The sequence below is a fragment of the Hypanus sabinus genome, chromosome 9 (genome assembly GCF_030144855.1).
Source record: "Hypanus sabinus isolate sHypSab1 chromosome 9, sHypSab1.hap1, whole genome shotgun sequence".
Lineage (NCBI taxonomy): Eukaryota > Metazoa > Chordata > Chondrichthyes > Myliobatiformes > Dasyatidae > Hypanus > Hypanus sabinus.
This window is the reverse complement of record NC_082714.1, coordinates 140499614-140522675: the sequence shown is the minus strand read 5'-3', so window position 1 is coordinate 140522675 and position 23062 is coordinate 140499614. Positions and strand designations below refer to the sequence as shown.

Genomic DNA, 23062 nt, shown 5'->3' with positions numbered 1-23062 from the left:
ATAAAATTAAATCAAGACATTAACAGACCAGGATTCACTGTATGTCAGTGAAAACAGCCAGTAGGACCATGCATAAGGAAATGGGTTATGAGTTCCAGTCGCATTGGCCATCCACAACTCCATAATCAAGGTTTAGATTCATGCCTATTAGATTCACATTTCATTGCTGGTAGAGAAAGAAACGTGGTGAGACACAAAAGTTGAAGAACGCAGATAATGTCAACTTTGATGGATGTTTCAGAGGTGAATCTATGTGTCATCGACCATCACCAGTAAAATTCACACAGAGTGTTTTTGGAAACCATTTTCCCTTTAGCAATCATCCCCACAGGGAGAGAACAAAACTCAAAATTGTCCTTGATATTGGAATGATGCTGCAGCTGTCGTCTTCTCCATATTAATTATAATGAATCAAGATGTTTGAAGTATTACATGCAGTATACAACCATTCAAGATTAGTTATCAATCCAAAATATAAAAACAATTAGGTCCTGGTGGATGTAAGTAATAATGGAGCAAGAATTTACTAGCAATTGCTTACCCATAGAAATAACAATCAGTAGTTACACTCTGTGTGATGTGCCATTTGAAATGGGGGGGGGCACCTACAGATTAAGTTTATAAGAATAGGAACATAATTTTGTCATACCAGCTAAATATCAGGACCAAATGCCACAGGAAATCAGCTCACTCAATATGATTTCATCTCAAAAGCATCTGGGGAATGGGAGCATGTTTAATAATTGTGTAAATGCTCTTCTTTACCCATTTACTGAGAACCCTCTTCTTGTTCTGCATTAGGTGAAATGTTGCAGGTATTGGCCGGATGATACTGAGCTCTATGGTGATATTAAAGTGACGCTGGTCGAGTCTGAACCCCTGGCGGAGTATGTTATTCGTACTTTCACAGTTCAGAAGGTATGAAATATTTAGATAGCTTTAGAGCTATACGAGGTTTTAAAGTGCACAACCAGATAAAAGTGGAAGATCTGAAAATACACTGGCAAAAGATGTAACACTTTGTTCTTATATTCCTGGTATAATATATGAACACAAGTAAAATAATCAAGCAGATGGTGTCATAGTTCCTGAATGGAGCCTTGCATAAACATTGCCATATTGTACTATAGGATATTAGGCTACCCCCTAGTGGAAAATAATCATGTCGTTGATATAAAAATGCTGAAGTGAGCAAAATAATTATAATCAAAGTTCAAAGTAAATTTATTATCAAAGTACATAGATGTGACCACATACTACCATGAGATTCATTTTTACAGCCATTTAGAGGAAAGTAAGGAAATACAATATAATTTATTAAAAACTGTAAATAATGAAGACTGACAACTAACCAATATGCAAAAGAAGACAAATTGTGCAAATAATTTTTAAATAGTAGATAAATAATACTGAGAACATGAATTGCAGAGTCCTTGAAAATGAATCTATAGGTTATGGAGTCAGTTCAGTGTTGAGGTGAGTGAAGTTATTCACACTGGTTCGGGAGCCTGACGGCTGTAGGGTGAGAATTGTTCCTGAACCTGATTGTGTTGGACCTAAGGCTTCTGACTGATGGTAGTGTCCTTTGGGCCATTTACTCTGCTGTCCACTACAGTTGGGGCTTATTACAGCGATGGCTAACGGATTCTCACAACACTCTGAGCCAAGTAAACTGTGATTACCACCAAGGCACCCAGAAAGGAAATGCAAAGAAAAGCAATTCAGCTCAACTAGGTTTTCACATTCTCATAGAGCCTGCAAATGTCTGCATACAACCCCAAAAGTCAATTAAAGATAAACAGAGGAATTGAATTTATAATTAAAATTAGCTTTTTCATCATTAATTAGAGAAAAAATAATCATGACTGGGGGCTGAATCAATTAAATGTGCAATCTGTAACTAAATTGTCATATGCAGTCCCATTCACTGTGAAATTTATATCTGAAAGTCTTGTCTATTTGATATAGTTTGCTTTCTCATTTTTTTTATTTACCAGTTTATCCCAGGTGAATCTTATGGTCTGAAATTTAATTATTCAGTTTTCTCATTGATGAATAATTCCAAGGTCTTAAAACCTGGGGGTTGTATGAGAAGTTTAAGAACATTTGTGGTAAACAGGAACTAAACTTCACGGGACAGATTTTTGCCTGGAGAAAGGTGATTTGTTTCAATGTTTGCATTGTGCAAAATACCTCAATAAACTCAAGAGTTTAAAGAACTCCTTTAAGCTTACTCCTTTAAGGCACTTAAATTCCATGAAGTGATCCAAGTAGAGACTTTGATATTATTTGACATATTTTCCAACTTTATGCATAATATACCTTAAAGAAATGGTACAAAAATAAAATTCTTCACCAGGATAGAGGTCTGCATTAAAATGTATCTCTAAAGTGTTTGAACAAAGGATGTGATGGTTCAGTTTTACAAGGACAACACACTTAACAGGCAACAATGATTTACTTAAATTTGCTCATGTAGTATTTCACTTTTTTATTGCCTGAGTATCTTGCTGTTAAGTTATATATGTGCTGAGATTCTAATTAGGCATGTCCCCATAGATAGAGCAAAAAGCTCTTTATGTCAGTTTTCTCTATTACATGTGCACTCTTTTGACATCTTCCCTCACACAGAGACACCAGAGTATGCAATTCACAAGCCCACGGTATTTAATTAGACTACTATATGGAGGGAAAACCACAGATGAAGGAATTGAGAATTGGCTTTATTAACCAACATGGATGTTCATCGCAATGAATTAGCACTGCGAAAGATTTACAACTTTTATAACTATTAACTTTCTCAAAAGATTTAGGCACATTATGATCAATATATGCATGATATCATGCACTCAATATGCTTCTGTATTCTTAGTAAAGTTACTTAAATGCATTAATTTTTTGTTCCATTATTGATGTATAACAATTCCCCCAGGCTATCAGACTCTTCAATACCCAGAGCCTGGACTGACACCAGTCCAGGCTGACACCAACTTACTGCCCTCTACTGTGCCTATTGTCTTGTCTATTATTTCTTTTTTTCTGTGTTGTTTTCATGTAGTTCAGTGTAGTTTGTGTACTGTTTCATGTAGCACCATGGTTCTGAAAAACATTGCCTCATTTTTACTGTGTACTGTACCAGCAGTTATGGTCAAAATGACAATAAAAAGTGACTTGACTTGAAATGGTTTGTAATACTTCAAATAAATTTAGTTCATTATCAGCTTTGAGGAAAATTTTTGTATGATTTTACACCTCATACCTTTAAAATGAGTAGATACAATTATAAGATTAAATGGACTAAATACTATTCTGAAGCAAATTTATGCATTTTGTAATGATCTAGGCATCATTTTATAAATTACAGAATTTTTCACCAAAAACCAACAGATATATTGAGCTTATCTCAGATTACTGGCATACATTGTAGTAAGTTAGACAAAGAACTTTGATGGCTCATGTCCCCAATTTTCATCTCTATATAATAAAAATAGGTCAGTGTGGGCAAAAATACATTAGACCAATCAAAACTCACCTTTTACACTTCTCACTATATAAATTGATAATTAACTAATCAAATCATATTTTTACTCAGAACCTGAAATATATTTATGAAAGTAAAACTATGAAGAAGTTATTAAGCTTATTTCATACCCAAGGTTCTCATGTCTTGACTAAAAAGAAAATAAATGTCAAACAGCTCATTTTCCTACAGTATGGTCAGAAACCTGTTCACGTGTCACCTTAAAGTTCACCACTGTAAACAACTATGATACATGTACCAGGAATTCTGTTGCTTGAAAAGCGAGTTAATCTCACATTATTCAACTCTGTTTGGTGACACCTCTGAGAGGAAGTAAGCCCATGCACACTCAAGTTAATGACTACAGTATGAGTTGACACATGAACTTGGCATTGAGTGGAAATGAACGACAAAAAGGACAAAAATGTTTGAAAGTTTGTAAATATCGTATGGTAACATGAGAAATTTTTACTTTGCTGAAATAAAAGATCAAAATATTACAAGTGTTCAGCACATCTGACTGCATGTCTGTGGAAAGAGACAGATTTAAAGTTGAAGGTTGCTTGACCTGAAACATTAATACTGTTTATTTTTCCACAGATGGGCAGATAATGCTCATTTACTGAGTGTTTCCAGAATCTGCTGTTATTATGTAAATTTTCCAGCATCTGGAGTCATCTTGCTGCCGTGTGTGTGTGTGTGTGTGTGTGTGTGTGTGTGTGTGAGAGAGAGAGCGAGAGAGAATTTCTGGGAAAAGGTAATGACAATGTACAGTGCTGTGCAAAAGTTGTAGGCACACGTTATATAGCTAGAGTGCCTGGGACTTGCACAGTACTATATTTGTCAACATGGAGCAGAGTACAAATTCGTAAATTTGGTGGAGGTGCAAAGGATGTTGGGAATGGTGAAGGTAGAGAGCCGCGGGAGGGGTGTGGGACAGCTGGCAGAGAAGGAGGGCCAGGGTGAGGGGAAGGGCAGGTGCAGGGACACCCAGCCATGAGATACCAGGCAAGGTCATTTGATTCCAAGCAATTGATTTATTGATCAGAACAGAATATCTCTCTGGTGCTACCCGCTCTCTCCCCCTTTTTCCAACCATGATTCATTTCACCCTGCCCCCTTTCCATGCTCAGTCCACAATAGAGACCCATATCAGAATTAGATTTATTATCACTCATGCATGTCATGAAACTTGTTTTTTCTTGTGACAGCAGTACAATGCAATGCATAAAAGTACTACAATACTGTGCAAAATGTTTAGGCACCCTAGATATATGTGTGTGTGTGTGTGTGTGTGTGTGTGTGTGTGTGTGTGTGTGTGTGTGTGTGTGTGTGTGTCTAAGACTTTTGCACATTATTGTGTGTGTAGCTAACTACCAACATAGAGCTACCAATTTTCTCATTCTGTATACTGAGCAGGAATGTCCAGCCCAGTTGAACTTTGAAGCAGACTGGAGCTGATCTATCACGTTCTAGTCTCATATATTCCTGCATATCACTTGTTTGTGTCTAAATAATATTGTCTGAAAGAAGAGACTTTTTAAATGTCTTGTTTATATGACAACTTGTTTTTATAGAAAGGCAATCACGAAATTCGGGAGATTAGACAGTTCCACTTCACAAGTTGGCCTGATCATGGAGTACCATGCTATGCAACCGGTTTACTGGGATTTGTTAGACAAGTAAAGTTCCTAAACCCAACTGATGTTGGCCCTATTATAGTACACTGCAGGTATGTCTCAGCCTAAGCATGTATTTTATTGTCTTTTTTAGTATTAGTTTTATTACATAATTACTGGGAAACATGATGATTATGTTGTTTGCAATAACAAGCATCACTGTTTGATCACTCACTTTTGCAACAGGTAATGGAAGATGAAAGCAAAACTAAGTCTCTTTAAATGTACCTGAATTTCAATAAGGAGCATATATTTAGAGTCATAGATTCATACCGCATGGAAACAGATCTGTGTCAACTGTGTAGTCCAACAAGCTGATCATATCTGACTGGCCCTCTAAACCTCTCCCATTCTAGATTGTTTTTAGATATTGCTGATGTGCCCACCTCAACCACTATTTCCATCAGCTCACATCCCTTTGCAGCAGCATCTGCTGGTGGTATCCCTTTCAATTCTCCCACCTCTTGATCTCAAACCCACGCCCTCTTGTTTTTAGCAGCCCCTCCTTGGGAAAAAGGCAATGTGGTTTTACCCTGTCTGTGCTCCTCGTAGTGTGACAGGGTGGAAATACATTTCTACCAAAGGAGGTGTATAGCGCTCCTTCCTGCCGCCAGCCTGCGGGTCACTCCTTGGACAAGGTGTAGCACCTGCTTTTCTCCCCAGTCAGGGTCACGTGAAACCATGGGAGCAGGTGGTAGATGGCCGTATGTGCAGCTGGTGCATATCACTAGTCCTGACTATGCAGCTACTGACACCAGACAGACTGTCTCTGAAGAGCATTGACAATGGCTGGAGTCACCCGTCTTGTAAAGACACTGCCCAGAAGAAAGCAATTGCAAACCACTTCTGTAGAAAAATTTGCCAAGAACAACCAGGGTAATGAAAAGATCATGATCACCCACGTCATATGACGTGGCACTTAACAAACGAATGCCTCTCGTGACAAACATCTATCTGGTTCTTCCCCCCCCCCCCCACCCCAACAATCTCCTACATTCCAGCAATTTCCTAAACTTGGCCTTACAATTGGACGTTCATGTTGCAGTTTGCTGTGTGTTGCGGTTCCAATATCATTTTTACTTTTTCCACCCTCAGTGCGGGTGCAGGAAGGACAGGATGTTTCATTGCTATCGACATCATGCTTGATATGGCAGAAAGTGAAGGTGTGGTGGATGTTTACAACTGTGTCAGAGAGCTCCGTTCACAGAGGGTCAACATGGTGCAGACCGAGGTACCTGATTCATTAATAAAGATTCACTTCATTGAGGTTTCTTCTTTTATTTTGTGTTTTTTGATTCCTTCAGTAGATGTTTTTCTAATTAATGGAAATGATAAATGTAAGCCAGGGGCTCCCAGTCTTTTACCCTACCGATAGCCGAGGGATCCATGGACACCGGTTGGGTTGGGAATCTCTGATGTAAGTGTTATCAAATGAAATTGGCAAATTATGTTCATAAGCTGAAAGCGGAGGGGTTTACAGCCCTTTCCAATCCAACATCGACAGACACATCCCATCCACAACAACAAGAGTAATTTTCCAATTCTGTCCATGCAGGAGCTGTGCTGTTAAGCATGCACATCAGGAATTCGTGAACATGTTAGCTTGAGATGACAAATGAGATTATTCACTGGCAACCGCTCTTCAGATGAACCTCCCTTCAATGAGACAAAGTATCAGGTTTAGTCACTGAATTTTTGAACTCTAAAATATAAGAAGGCAATTCACAACGAAGTGCATCAAGACAAATTATTTAAACCAAATAGGTCAAATCAATTTAGATAGCTGAACACTGACTTTCAAACTAATGAATAAAGGATCAATATGTTGGAAGATTTATAAAAAAAAATTACATTCCATACTAAGAATAAGGCTGCAAAAGAAATGATTTTGCCAAGTCCATATATCCAATACTATACAATAGTATATACTGTATATACTATACAGTACTATACAATACTGTATATATTTATCCACAAGTGATTTAATTTTATATACTGTCTGAGCTTGCATTCAGTGTAAGAAAGAGTTAAATATCACTTCAGTCTAAATGATCAGGAAGCACAGCTGAAACTTGCATGATGAACCAATGTTATCAAGTTGCATCAACGCAAATGGATTTATAGGATAGCAAAGGTGAAAAGTCTGGTATTATTTGAGAAGGTAACTGGAAACCATATGTGGGCTGTGGAATTATAAACAAGGATGTATTAAATACCCTTCTGCTATTGGCAGGACACAAAAGAAGTTTCCAGCCCAGGAAAGATCTCTTCCTCCAAACAATACAGGACACATTCCCTGTGGGCAGCAAGCAAACAATCAGTTGTGCTCAAGTATCACTCGTGTGCCTAATATCAGGATGGGTCTCAACATGCTGGCTGAGATTGCTGTGCAGCACTGATAGAGTGTCTTTCATAGAATCCATTCTTCAAAGGAGTCATTAAACAAAAAAATCGTATTTGTGTGGATGTTAAGCACACTTTTGAACAGAGGTTCTTGAGAAATGCACTTCTCTCAATCTATATTACCAATAAGTAGATTCACTAATCTTTTATGTTATTGCTGTTTTCAGGACATTGTCGTCAAGCAATGGCTGTGACATTTACTTACGTAATAGCATTTGCATATTAATAACCACTTGACTTCAAAGAAGTAATTCATTGTGTGAAGTGCTTTGAAGTTCTTTAATGACAGAATAAGACACTGTGTGAATGCAAGAAGTAGTTTTTTATTATAACAGTTAAAGACAACCACAGAATATTAATGTGTAGAAACAAATATCAATAATAAAATCACAATATATGTGGCAATAATGGTCTTTTTCACTTGGATGACAGATTGAGAGAGATAATCAGTATGATCCACCATTGTAGTTTCCTAATTAAAATAAATATTGATAGCTAGGGATTTCTTCCACGTTTTGCTGCTGCTCACATTAAGCCTGCTGACTGGGGGGAGGGTGTGCTATTCTGTGACTGGGTGTTGCCAGCAAAATTTCTGCATAGCGAGGGACAAAACGCTTGCTGAGATGCCAGAGTGCTCAAGAGGGATCTAAGTGTGGCACTTTGTCACCTGATTCATGATACCTTTGAATAGTTGCCCATAAAATTTAATCTGCGTATAGCTGAACACCACTGTTCCAATGGAGTGTATCAGGAATTTAGCATGTCCGGTATACTTCTGAGAATCCTAACGTATAAGGAAACAGAGACATATAAAAATTGAAAGAACAAAACAATGATTATGAAGATTAAAGTATCATAGGAAATTATGGCCTGAATTTGAATATATGTACCAGCAGCGTGTAAACCACTGTAGAATAGTCGGAGTGTGTGAATAAACACCTTCTCTTCATTTGTCCATAGGCACTACCCTTCCTCTTTAATGAAAGATGATTGCCGCTGAAAATCTGGAAAAGATTTATTTATTTTTCATTGTCTTTACCAAAATCTATTAAATTATAAAAGACGCTTCTGAATTGTTGTGAATGATTGTTCTTCTGTATCAGAAGAAAGCAAATACTCTACTGGTTAACATATCTGTTTAATGAGAGTAGGCACTTCACATTGCTGCCTTTAAAATCCCCAACAAATGTTTGGAATGAACCAAGAGCACAGAGCCTGAGACAGGCAAATCTAAAGGTGTGATCGAGAAAGCATATTATTTCAGCATAATGAGTGCCATTTCAGGACCAAAGTAAGATTGGAAAGATGCAAACACATGTCCGTAGATGATCTATTTCCCAGTTTAGGCTTGCAGAAATTTTTATCCTAGTTTACACATTTTCTGTAGACTTTCTGTAATTTTATTGGAGACTTTACAGTTGGCAGCCATTTTTTCCAGTACCCGCCTGCTCTATGTTTAATGCGCTGATCTACCTGAAATGGTGCACAGAAGTCATAATTCACAATGTTTAAGTAGGGTAATTCTACTAAAAAAACTTTGGAGCGTTTTCTCAGGAAAACTTCAGAAAAGATGCAAAAACAAGGCATTTTAATTGTAGCAATTTCAATGCCCATAGTATGCTGATGAAATTATGAATTTTTGACAATACTTAAATCACTTAAGTATACTGTACATGTATCATCTATCACTTATTCAAAATTGTCTTGCTAGTGCCATTTGTAAGTATATTTCTAAACCTTTGAAAAAACTGAAAATCATTATTTAGAATTAAGAGTATGAGGTGTCAGGCTGTTGCTATCCAGTGTTCATGCTGTTCATTTCAAGTTTTGAGAAAAAAAATTCATGTTTAACACATATCCTTACACTCATAACCTTAAATTTTTCCCCAAAGGGGATATCAGTAAGTTTTTTTTTTCATTCTTAATTGAACTGTTCAGATTCAACAGCAAGTTCAATAAGCAAACATATTCAGTTTAAGGGAAAATGGATAATAGATATGTCTTGAATCAGTACAGAAAGAAAAGCAGCCTTGGTTTTGATGTATGTTGGATATTAAAGATAGCAAAGCAACACAGTGAAAGGCAAGCTGTTGTTTTTATACTGTACATATTGAAAACCTGGAATGCAAAAGTCTTTAATTGAGTGAGGCTGAAGCTGTGCACACCACAATCTAGATGTGACGTGTGACAAATACAGAAAAAGTCTATGACACGGAGTTGAAATACAGGACATCAGATGGGGGATTGTCCCACAGGTGTAATAAAATGTCAGAATAAAGTAAATAGCATTGTTAGCTGAACAGTAAGATGGCAGAAATTCAACATTTTCACAAAACAGAAATAAATTATTAATGTAAAAGTTGGATAGAACATAGTTTCTTTGTCAAAAGATATTGCTGAGGCAAAATCAATAAATACTTTTAGGAAAGACTGGGTATTTGCTTGAAAATGACAAAAAGACTGATGAGTAAAGGGAATGAGCAGAAAGCATGAGATCCCATTCAATGCCTCCTGGAGAAAATCACCATGCAGTCACAGGCCAAAAAGCCTAATTCTGTACTATAATATTCTATTGTTCTGTTGTTTAATCTGGAAACACTTTTTAACAAGAGTGCACTGGATTATGTAATGGTAGTGACCAAGAACTAAGTAATATTGATTGCCATTATCATTACTCAGAGTTTTTGCAAGTGTGGCAATGTTGTTAGTCCAGTGCACCACCATCTGCAGCTTTCAATAGGGCAATCAAGTGAAGTCCTTACAATATAAATTTCAGCTGCTTTTTAACTAGTTTCACAATACTACGTCCTTAAACTCTTATGTTTAATTGTCCCATGTGTTTTCAACAACCTATTAATCCATAATTAGAGTTTAGCTAACTATTTAGCCCAAATAGTTCAACTTGATGTAAATACTTTGTAATTTTCTTACATGAATATTTCAAAATATAAGAAAGTTTGGCATTTTGGTTTCTACATTCATCACATCTGTATATATTTTTGTCCTTATCCAGTATAAAGTTTAAAATATGTATTAAAAACTTCCTGGTACGATGTCTATAAGAATGTATAATGTGATTAGCTGCTCAGCCAATTTGATGCCCTCACAGTTGTTAATGAGGCATTAATTAAAAATCCAGTCTGATCGCAGAACCTTGTTGACAAAAGTGACTGAGGATGTTGCAATCTGTAGCAAGAAACTTAACCATTGGGTAAACTCAGTGGGTCAGGCAGCATCAACGGAGGTGAATAGATAGACAACGTTTCAGGTTGAGACCCTACATCTCAACCTGGGACGTAGGCTCAGTTTCAGCTTGAAGCATTGACCATCCTTTTGTCTCTGCTCTTACTGTGTGACGCAGCTTACTTTTGCTAAATTTCAGTTGAACTCAATAAGTAGTTCTGCAGTTAGAGCTAACCAATTTCCCATAGCTAACATTAGATTCAATTTGCATTTTGGTCTGTAGGAACAATACGTCTTTGTTCATGATGCAATTTTAGAGGCCTGCTTATGTGGAAACACAACGATACCAGTTTGTGAATTCAGAGCTACGTTTTACAACATCAGCAAAGTGGATCCACAAACAAACTCCAGCCAGATCAAAGATGAGTTTCAGGTGAGCTTCTCAATAAAATGAAAATGCTACAAAGACATATGATTTAAATAAGTAATGTGTAGAATAAATGAAGAGTCTCCAATACCTTCAATGGGTCAATGGTAGTTTTATAATTGAAGCTGACTGTCTACCTGACAAACAATAGATTTGTGTGGGATAAAATTGCCCACACATTTTAAGGAATGAAATGGAAAATTGTAGAAATATACTAATTGGTGAAACCTATAATGTTTTTTGACTATAACCTGCCTCATACTTGGGTGCTTATTAAATGAGATGATATTCCAAACTGAGTAAAAATTCATTGTATTGCTGCATATGTTGAATTTAAATAGGACTTGATGTTGTATTATTATGAATGTTGTGTTATTATAATGCTGCATTACAAAGGAAAGCCATTATTTCAGACCAAGTACACAGACACAGATTAGCAATAAATCAAGTTGCAATACAGATTTGAGGCGACTATCATACAAGATGGGTGACTTTGAGGGGGCTGCTGGGTGAGTAATTGCACCATCACCTATTTCAGAGACCTGGTGAGTTGAAAAGGGCTGAAGATTATGTTCAAACAATGTGTAATGGAAATAAACAAAACAAATAGAAATGAAGGTTATTAGGTATATAAAAATTCCTCAGGTTTGTGTTAAAACCACACATAACCCTATTACCAAAACATGTATTCAGATACCTGAGCAGTGCACTCCTCTGTAGTTACACTCAGATGTCCTCCAGTCCTTATTTCCTTAAATACTCCATAAATGCTTTGCTCATGGGTTTCAGCCGGATAATATATTCTTAATCAGTATTTACGACAAGCATTGCAGTTTCTCGATTTGCTACACTCAGCAAAGCAGCACTGCCAGGGACATACATTCAATGGTAATTATATAGAAATGGATATTTCCATTTTAACCTTCCAAACAAAAACACAAAGTTGTATTCAGAACAGAAATGATTCTCTGATCTCTGTTATCTGTGTAATAGAGTGCATCTGCGATTCTGCCATTATTGCAAACATCAGGTTTTTGTCCGGTATCTGAAAGGCTTTTGTTCTCATTGATCTGCTGAAGATAAATGATCCTTATCCTGAATAGATCCTTATCAAGAATCGTTGTTCATCTCTTCTTTCAATTGTGCTCTTCTTCGTATGAAATATTAGCTAGGAATACTTCTAAAGAGGAATCATCAGTTCCGATGAACAGTCTCGGTTTGAAACCTTGGCTGTTAATTCCTCTTCATAGATGCTGCCTGACCTGCTGAGTTCCTCCAGCATTTTGTGTGTTTTGCTCTAAATTTCTATCAACTTCAGAATCTCTTCTGTTAATACTTCTACAGAACTATCCTTGTTATTTGCTGCATTAAACAGTAATGTGCAAAAAAAACCTGTAGCTGTCATATTGGTTACATAACTGGGATGTTACTCTAAGAATTAATGAGGTAGTAATCAAGTGCGAAGGAATATGGAACAGGGCTCCAGACTAGGCATGGTACTAATGGCTAACATTAAACGTAGGAGGAATGTTATGTTAGTGAGATGGGAAAGTATGCAATCTCATACAGTTAGCTATATACATGGAACAATTTCAAGATATTCCCAGGAACCAATTATGTTGAGATTTGGGACTGAATCTAGAATAATGTAACCGTATTTGAGGTAGGACCAAAAACATATAAAATTTAAGTATCACTGATCACAGATGATAATTCCATCAGGAATTTTGTGAAGATTCTGATGGGACCATTGAAACCAACATTTCAAGAGAGGCGCCATTTCGCAGAGATGGTAGAGACTACGGATCCTGGAATTTGGAGCAATAAACAATCTACTGGAGGAACTCAGTGGCTTGAGCTGTACCTGTGCAGGGAAAATAATTATTGATATTTCAACTTGAAACCCTGTAGCAGAATTAGAGAGCAGGTTAAAGGAATTTACTGTGTGACTCACAGACAATATATTAACAGCCCACTTATCGACTGAAGACATGGTAGGTATCAAAGATGCAGCAGACTGGTTTCTTACAGTATAAGGTATGCACCAAATACATCTAAAGAACCTTTTGTTGAGTAAAAGTTAACTGAACAGTAAGCACCTAAACAGGAGATCTCGCCAGGTTCTAGTAGAGCTATACAAGTAGTTCCCAAACTTTTTTGTGTTACCACCCCTTCCTTGGCTCCCAGACTATATCCCCAGTATCCCCCTCCCCCTTTCCAGCTATTATGTAAAAAAACTATAAAGAATTTTGATTTACAGTGTACAGTGAAAGAAAAGAGGAACTGCAAAATTCAAAGCAATAATAAATAATTGTAAAAAAATTCAAATCTATTTAAAACTACAAGTACAATAATTTCTTTATTTAATTACAGTAAAAACAATTTTCATCAGCAATTTTAGAGTGTATATTAGCAGTCCAGCTATTCACTACTTCAGTGCTTTCTCGCCTTTCAGTGAGATGGATGGGCTTGGTGCAGTGGTATCAGCTTCTCAACATCAGGCTGAGTGCCACTCAGAAAGAGTCTCAGAGCCCCACGTTCAATAATTTGCAATGCTTTGTTTTGAAAGAAGTTGGGCGACTGTGCTTCACTAAATATAATATTGGAAAGGCAATGAAGATCATTTTGACCTTTTTTCTCAGTACAGGATCACGTTCAGAGGTTTCCTTCTGCAACCAGAAGTCTTGATAATGATTTCTTGAACCTTGGTTTCAGTTCAAAGTCATTTTGTAATGTTACGAACCCCATAACTAGGTGTCTTACCAGCAAAGATAGGAGTATCCATTGAAGTCTGATGATACTATTTTTAACAGTATTTATTAGTAAAAACACACAAAAATAATACCAATGTAAATATACAGATAATATACGTCATCAATACTAAACCTAAAAGTGCAGGTATAATAATAATCAATAAGAAATGAGCTCTATCGTTGTCTAGGGGATAATGAATTGTCCAATGGAAATATAAAGTTCAGTTCAGTTCAGTTCATATAGGCTGCAGTCGTTGTTGATCACTGTGTTGCAATTGTTGGAGAGAGAGAGAGAGAGAGAGAGAAAGAGAAAAACTTGCCAACTTTCCTTTTCGATCTTGATCTGTATCCATCCTTTAACTAGACCGTTCCATGGAGGACTCATCACCCAGGCACGGGTGGACACACATACAAGCCCCCACCAGTCTCGTACCATCTCTCCTGGTGTGTCTGAGGGGTGTTCCCCAGACCTTACTTTTATCCCTACTCATGGGGTCTCAGATGTCAATCAGGTTGGGATGATGCAATCCCTCAACCAGACCACTCTGGCTGCCCGCTGAGGGGTTTCAATGAATAGTACAGTACTCAATACACAATTCCTTCTCCAAGAGACAATAGCAGTAATCAGTGGTTCCGTTCTACTTTTGTTAGAAGGAGACATTCCACTTTTGTGTATTCCTGTGTTGTCAATAACAACTGCCTTTTCTGTTATCCTGTGTCTCTCTCTCTCTCTCATTTCCTGGGTATTAGACCCGAAATAATAGCGATCTTGCGATTCTCAAAGGGGGGGGGGCGCGGGTATTGGCGATTCTGTAGCCTTCTGCCCATTAGAGTTGCTCCTCATTCATAACAGTAACAGAATCAGTTCTTCCTCCATCCTTCCTGTTAATTCTTCATTACAAGTGTTCAGGAATGGGTCTATTACCCAATCTGGAATCTGGATCAACAAAAAATCCTAAAATTTCTCTGGCATGTCTTTATGCAGTTCACCCTGGTGGGTGAACATATATGGCCATACTTGAGCCAATAGTTACAATTCAAACAAGGTGACCATGATGATTGACAAATTGTCAGCTCTTGATCTCTTGGAATGTGGTCGGGGTATGCCAGGGGTGAAGAGCATAGTGAAGACAGGTGGCTTCACGGAAGTAAGAGCTGAATAAGCATTGATGCTGAAAGACAACTGTGTGTTGCTTGGATTTCCAGCCTCTGCAGATTTTGTGAAGAAACCAATTGGCTATGTTGCATGCAGCTGGAAGCCATTCAGAGAGGGAAGTTCAAAGGTGCCAAGTTCCAGAAGAGAAAACGCTGTAGGCTATAGAGAGAGTTCCAATGAGAATCAGAGTGTGCGTGACAACACAATGATGAGAAGCAAGTCAACAAACTTATATTATAAAACTGATACACTGAGTTTGAGACAAGTGAATTACAATTACTGGAGTGAATGGAATATTGGTCATTGTTAAGATCTGATGCTGAGAAATAAATCTGATGTACTATGTTCATAGCTTACTGTAGCTTGAGTAACCTATTCATAGAGGATGTGAAATTTGTTAAATGCTGAGCTTATTGGGTTTATGCCAATTTTAATAATACTCGAACCTTGCTAACATTACTTACTATTGCAAAAATTACAAATTGAAATCTGTTGCCTTTGAATATCTTCTCTAAATGGGTTTGCCGTTTTACTGTTCCACATTCCAGCGGTAATTTTGTTGTTAATTTTTACACATCATTGAAGCTCTTTAACTGCAAATCAATTTTCCTTCCGTGCAGCATTATCAGAGTACAGCTAATTCCCAATATTAGAGGAAATAACCTCAGGTATATTAGTTACTATAAAGGATATTGGAGGAGATCTTGTAGAAATTTACAAAATACATTAGAAAACAGTGAAGATTGGTACAAATCTCCCTTGAAGGAATGACAAATACCAGATTCAATTATTTCTTTAGTTTGATCAACAACTGAATTCGAAGTATGATTATGATGGACTCTTAAATTTAAGCAATAGTGATAAATTGCAGGGATAAATTCAAACAAATTAGATATTTTATGTAAAACAGTGGGAGAGTTTCAGAGTCTAATTTTGTGAGGATGTGTTCAATATTTTCTCTATACTCAATATTTTTATATTACAGAAACAAAAACTCAAAGTTTTATAAAAATAAAAATTGTAAGAAGTAATAAATGGGTATGAGGCACTTGTACCACAAGAAACAGATAAACGACCCTACATCAGAACGAGAACAGTGGTAAAACTATTGGGTGGTTTTATCTGCAGGAAGGGGAAGGGGGTGCTGTGGTGAAAACAAGGGAATATCTGTAATAAGGTGGAAACCAAGACTGACCAGGTGACACAAAGGCTGTTGATATGATCTAAGAGAGGCTAAAGAGTCTTATTAATCTGAGTTTTCTCGGGAAGTGTTCACATAGACAACAGTTGAGAAGAAAGAAGTACTGGAACTGTGAGATACAGAACACAATAGATTTCTTTTCAGCTGGAGACAAGCAGGTGATTACAATAACCAATGGTGGTATGGAGGCAATTGGTAGTTATAATTCCATAAGAGCAAATTAAAATATTAATAAAGTGCTGTGCTTGAGATTTTTCTATGTGATTACATATTAAATATGTAAAAATCAAAATTAAATATAAGCAAACTAACTCATTCACTTCACTAGCAGGTACACAAATAATATTTTTTACTGCACTCAAAAACTCTCATCCTGTATAGACTAAGGAAAGACAAGTTGTTCCAGACATTATATTTAGACAACACTGTTAAAGTCTTAACAAGAATTTCTTTTATTTTTTAATTTTCAAGCAACTGCACTACCAGAGCATTTCTTTTTGAACACGTTTAAATTGTGTTACCACATGTGATAGCAAGATTCAAAGCTGCTTAGGAAAATGAGGGAGGCTGTAAGGAACCATTTTGACTAGCTTATGTAAATCAAAAGTGGAAAACTGACAATTGCTCCACATCCTCATCTGTAACATTCATTTGTAGACACTGAATATTGTAACTCCTCGCGTTCGACCTGAGGATTGCAGCGTTGGACTCCTCCCACGCAATCATGACAAGAACCGGAACATGGATGTGCTCCCTCCGGACAGGTGTCTTCCATTCCTCATTTCTGTAGATGGTGAAACAAACAACTATATAAATGCTGCACTTATGGATGTAAGCAAAAAAAAAAATCTTAATCAATATTTGCTTAAAGCTTTGCAGTTTGTCCATTTTATCTGTGCTCAATACAGCTCTGCAAACAGGGAGGAATGTTAGGCCAGATTTTGCTGACAGCTAACGGGTGGCTCCATGCCAAACCACTGGCTATCTGAACTTCCATAACTGTGCACTTCAGTGGGGAAGTAAAGAAAAGCAGGAAGGTCAAGCACAGGCATTGGGCATCCCTGATCGTATTGAGCTGTGGGACTGGCTCTAGTGTTTTCATTTTGTTTGTGCCAGTTTGTTGTCTCTGCCTGTTCTCCATCACCTTTGAATAATTCATCAAGCTCTGTTTTAAATATAACCAATGACGGCCTCCACAGCCATCTGGGACAATGAATTCCACAGATTTGCCACCTGCTAGCTAAAGAAATTCCTCCTCATCTCTGTTCTAAAAGGACATCCCTCTATACTGAGGATGTGCCCGCTGGTCCTAGACTTCCCCCACTACAGGAAGCATCCTCTCTACATCCATGTTGGCCTATCAACATTCGATACAGTTCAGTGAGATCCCTCTACATTCTTCTAAATTCCAAAATCTACAGTCCTAGGCCCATCAGACACTTCTTGCACGATAAACCTTTCATTCTTTTTTTTTGTAATTTATTTCTTTATTGAAGTTCATCAAACATTTCCATAAGATCTATTTCAGACACTGTACATATATATCGTATATATCGCAAATCTCCACAAAGTATTTATCTGAGGTATACACTTATAGAAAAGAGTGGAAAGAAAAAACAATCAAAGGAAAGAACTATGTACAAGTAGGGAGTGATCTTTTTTTAACAACAGATTCATTGATTTGTGAGAATAAAATCAGGCCTATGAGGCATTATGTAGTTAAACCATTTTTCCCAGTATGAATCAAATTGTTCCAGCTTATGATTAACAGATGCTGTTATCTTCTCCATTTTGTAAATGTCCATTGTAATTTCCATCCATGTATTTAAAGTTGGGCTCTCCTGTGATAACCATTTCCTAGTAAGAGTCTTTTTACCAGCCACCAACGGTATATTCATTAAATATTTATCTCTTCTCAACCATTCTTGAGGTATATAACCAAAATATATGGTCTTACTCTCTAAGGGTATTTCACATTTAAAAAAAAAGTCTTGTAAGGCATTGTGTATCCCCCTCCAATAGTTTTTGATAACAGGGCAGTCCCAAAAAATGTGATAATGATTTGCATTTTGATTTCCACAATTTCTCCAGCAATCAGGGAGGTTACGATCATAATGGGATTTCTGAGAGGGTGTAATAAAATATCTTATCAAGTTTTTCCATCCAAACTCCATCCATTTCTGTGAATTGATACACTTCCATTGATACCTCCATATTGTTGTCCATTCTTCCTCAGATATAATTATCCCTCCTTCCTTCTCCCATTTTGTTTTAATGTATGAAGTCGAATGTGTTTTAAGATTTGACAACCCCTTATACATGCTTGAAATGATTCTACTATCATTATCTGAATTATATGCTTTTCTAAAGAGTTCTATCAAGCGTGTATTTGCCTTGGTTACATTTTTAAGCATCTTATTAACATATTGTCGCATCTGTAAATACCAATTTTAAAAAATCTTGTTTTTCTAATAAGTGTTTCTCTTTAAGCATTTCAAAACTGAACAGTGTTCCTTCTTTCATTATGTTGCAAAGAACTGTTATTCCTTTAGCTGTCCAGTCCTTAAATCTAGCATCCAATTTATTTGGTGTAAAATCAGAGTCATATGCACACCATTTAAGAATTGCAATATCTCCCTCTAGATTATATTCTCAGTGGTTTTCCATATTTTAAGAGTCAATTTCACCCATGGGTTATCAATAGTATTTATGTACCTTTGCAGGTTGTTATCAGCCAAAATTGCTTGTATGGGGGATGGGAAGTACCCGCTCCTCAATGTTTTTCCATTGAGCGTCATATGATGGCTCTCAAATGTGCTGCAAAACAACAATCTCTAAGAGAAGGCAAGCCCCATCCCCCCTTTTCCTTTGCTAATTGCAAAGTTTTGAGATGACTTCTAGGCCTTTTACCCTGCCAAATATACCTTGATAGCATCTTGTTCCATTCATTGAATTGATTTTGATTCATCTCTGTTGGTAGGGTCTGAAAGAGATATAACAGTCTGGGCAGTATATTCATTTTAATAGACTCAATCCTTGAACTGAGACTGAGAAAAGGAATCAGGCTCCATCTTGCCACATCTTCCTTAATTTTTTTATATAGAGGCTGATAATTACATTCTGATAATTTTGCCAAATCTTTTGGCATAATGATGTCCAAATATTTGAAAGACTCTGTGTGCCATGCCCAGGGGTATCGACTTTCAATTTCTCTTGGTGGGCTATAGTAATATGAAAGTAATTGGGTTTTATCTATGTTGATCTTGTATCCTGATAATTGACCATATTATTCAAAGGATTGCATCAAATTAGGTAAAGAGTATGTTGGTTGCCCTAGATAGATCAAAATGTCATCCACATAACAAGCCAATTTATGCTCTGTCCGTTTAATAGTAATTCCCCTGATATCTTCATTTTGTCTGATGTATTGAGCTAATGGTTCCAGATATAGCGCGAAGAGTAGTGGTGACCATGCACAACCCTGTTTCATGCCCCTTTCTAGGGTAAGGCTATTTGATAAATTGGTGGCGGCATCAGTTGGTCTTGAGAGACCATGGATCTGCGCCTGGAGTTTTCAGGGCGCAGGCCTGGGCAGGGTTGTATGGGAGACCGGCAGTTGCCCAAGCTGCAGGCCTTCCCCTCTCCACGCCACTGATGTTGTCCAAGGGAAGGGCACTAGGACCCATGCAGCTTGGCACCGGTGACATCACAGAGCAATGTGTTGTTAAGTGCCTTGCTCAAGGACACAAACACGCTGCCTCAGCTGAGGCTCGAACCAGTGACCTTCAGGTTACTAGTCTGATGCCTTGCCCACTCAGCCACGTGCCAATCCATTTTTTTTAATCCTAGCAGTAGGATTGTCATATAGTGTCTGTATAGTTTTAATAAGTGTGTCTTGGAAACCAAATCTATGTAAAACTCTGTAAAGAAAATTCCAATTAACCAAATCAAATGCTTTTTCAGCGTCTATGCTTATCACTATTGCTTCGATTTTATTTTTTTGTATATGATCCATAATGTGAAGTGTCCTTCGTATATTGTCTTGAGTCTGGCGTTGTCATATAAAACCTGTCTGATCATTACGTATCAGTATGGGTAGAAACTACTCTAATTATTTGGCCATGATGGAGGTAAATAACCTAAAATCTACATTAAGAATGTTTATTGGTCTAAATGACCCGCATTCCATTTTATCCTTGCCTTCTTTCAGTATAGCTGAGATTATCGCTTCCTTCCAACTGGGTGGCATTTGTGCCTTTTTTAGAGCCCAGTTCAGTGTGGGGAGTAAAACAGGAATTAACTCCTTTTTAAATTCTTTGTACCACTCACCCATCTGATCCTGGTGACTTGCTTAATTTAAGCCTACTAATTGCAGCTTTTAATTCAACTTCAGTTATGTCAATAGTCATCCTTCTATTTTGTTCTTCGCTTAAAGTGAGTAACTCTAGAGAATTCAAGAAGGTGTCAATTTGGGTTATGCTTCCCCCTGGAACTTTGGAATATAGCATTTTGTAAAACACTTCAAAAGCTTCTTGAATTTCACTTAGCTTATTTTTTATCATTTTCGTTCTTGGGTCCCTAATTCTATGAATTGTATTTTCTGCTTTCTTTTTTTCAGTTTCCACGCCAGTATTTTCATAGATTTCGATCCACTTTCATAATGTCTTTGTTTCAAAAACATTTTTTCCTGATTTCTTGCGTAGCCAAATTATTTATTTCATTCCTAATTCTTTTAATTTCCCTTAATGTATCCTGTGCCAAATTCAATTTGTGTTTTTTCTCTAGTTCCTTCAGTCTATTTTGTAATTCCTCTGATGTTTTATTCCTTATTTTTTCTGATATGAAGATATCACTATAATTTTCCCTCTTAAGACCGCCTTCAGAGTATCCCATAAAATGGGAGGTGAAACCTCGCCATTATCATTAACCCTTTCATTCTAGAAGTCATTCTTGCAGACATCCTCTGGACCATCTCCAATGCCAGCATATCCTTTCTTAGGCAAAGGGGCCAATACTGTTCATAATACCCCAAGTGTCGTCTGACCAATGCTTTATAATGCCCCAGCATTACATCCTTGCTCTTATATTCTAGTCCTCTTGAAATGAATGTTAACATTACATTTGCCTTCCTTTTCTCTGACTCCACCAGCAAGTTTACCCTTAGGAAATCCTGCACCAGTGCTCCCAAGTCCCTTTGTACCTTTGATTTCTGAATTTTCACTCTGTTCAGTGAGGTTCTGCCCAGTCAAGTCTGGCTATATATTGAAATGCATTCTTGCATATAAATTTCAAGAGAAAAAAATTAAAGCTATATTCAGTGCGCAACTAATTCTCTATACTTGCTGATCTTAGAAAAAGAATTTGTTATGATATTATGACTTTTGTCACATTAATCTTAAAAAGACCTAGAACTGCTTGATTGTTAAGACACCAGTAGAAGCTCTAATACAAATTATTTGCTCTGCAATCTTCAAAATGCGCACCACTGCAAAAATTGGGTTTTGTTTTCACTTCTGCTTCCTTCTTGTCCATTGTCATTTTAAATAAGCATTTGTTCATCATCCTAATAATCTACTACTGCACACTAACTGCTTCATAATATTACCCAAAATTGCCAGAAATCATAGTGGCTGCTAAATGTTAATTTGAAATCTATCAAAGTCTGCCCTCTACCAAGGTTGTCTGCGTGGTGTTCTGAACATTCAGTCCATTGATGGTAATATATGCAAAATGCTTGAGAAACTCAGCATGTCAGTCAGCATCTATGGAGGCGAATAAAGAGTCGATATTTTGTGAGAGTCTCGGCCTGAAACATTGACTCTTTATTCTTCTCCACAGGTGCTGCCCGACCTGCTGAGTTCTTCCAGCATGTTGTATGTGTTATTCTGGATATCCAGCATGTGCAGAATCTCTTGTGTCCTTTGCTGGTCTTGCTTTCTAGTTTGCTCAGCTCTGATCTTTAACACTGTTCAGTCAAATAGAGTGCATACAGTCAGTGACAGGGCCCAGAACTAGATAGTATTCCCCAAAAGGTTATCATCTTATGGCATCTCACTGAAGCAATTTTTCTGGTTGAGTAGTTTTCTCTTTTAATAGCTGTTCATCTGCTTCTCCATTAGCTCAGCGTTAGCTTGATATCACCCCCTGTGGAATTAAAAGAAAAACAGCTGCAGGTGCAATAAGTTTGAAATAAAAGCTAAAACTGCTTGTAAATACTCAGCACTCAAAAAGCCCTGTCCTCATAAAAATGCTCTCTAATCCAGGTAGCATCCTGGTAAATCTCCGCTACACCCTCTCTAAAGCCTCGACATCCTTCCTACAATGAGGCAACCAGAACTGATCGCAATACTCCAAGTATGGTCAAACCAGGATTTTATAGCAGTGCAGCATTTTTTCATGGCTCTTGAATGCAATATCCTATCTAATGAAGGCCAGCACACTATACGCCACCTCAATAGCCCTATCAACTTGCTCGGCAGCTTTGAGGGACCCCAAGACCCCTCTATTGCTTCATGTTCTAGGAATCCTGCCATTAACCCTGTACTCTGCCTTCAAAGTCAACCTCCCAAAGTGAATCACTTCACACTTTTCTGGGTTGTACTCCATCTTCCACTTCTCAGCCCAGTTCTGCATCCTATCAATGTCCTGTTGCTACCCACAACAACCTTCTACACCATCCACAACTCCACTAATCTTCATCCAAACTTAGTAACCCACCCTACCACTTCCTCATCCAAGGC

The 23062-nt window shown here is 37.3% G+C and overlaps 1 protein-coding gene across 7 annotated transcripts in view; it reads left to right on the top strand.

The window, feature by feature from the left end:
- Positions 1-23062, top strand: part of ptprt (protein tyrosine phosphatase receptor type T) — a 1496000-nt gene that overhangs the window by 1461298 nt on the left and 11640 nt on the right. For all 7 annotated transcript variants that reach the window (XM_059980706.1, XM_059980710.1, XM_059980709.1 and 4 more), the window contains 5 exons: positions 802-918; positions 5098-5252; positions 6295-6430; positions 11069-11218; positions 16980-17153. In XM_059980706.1, the coding sequence (XP_059836689.1) occupies positions 802-918; positions 5098-5252; positions 6295-6430; positions 11069-11218; positions 16980-17153 (732 nt within the window). The remainder of the gene's footprint in view (positions 1-801; positions 919-5097; positions 5253-6294; positions 6431-11068; positions 11219-16979; positions 17154-23062) is intronic.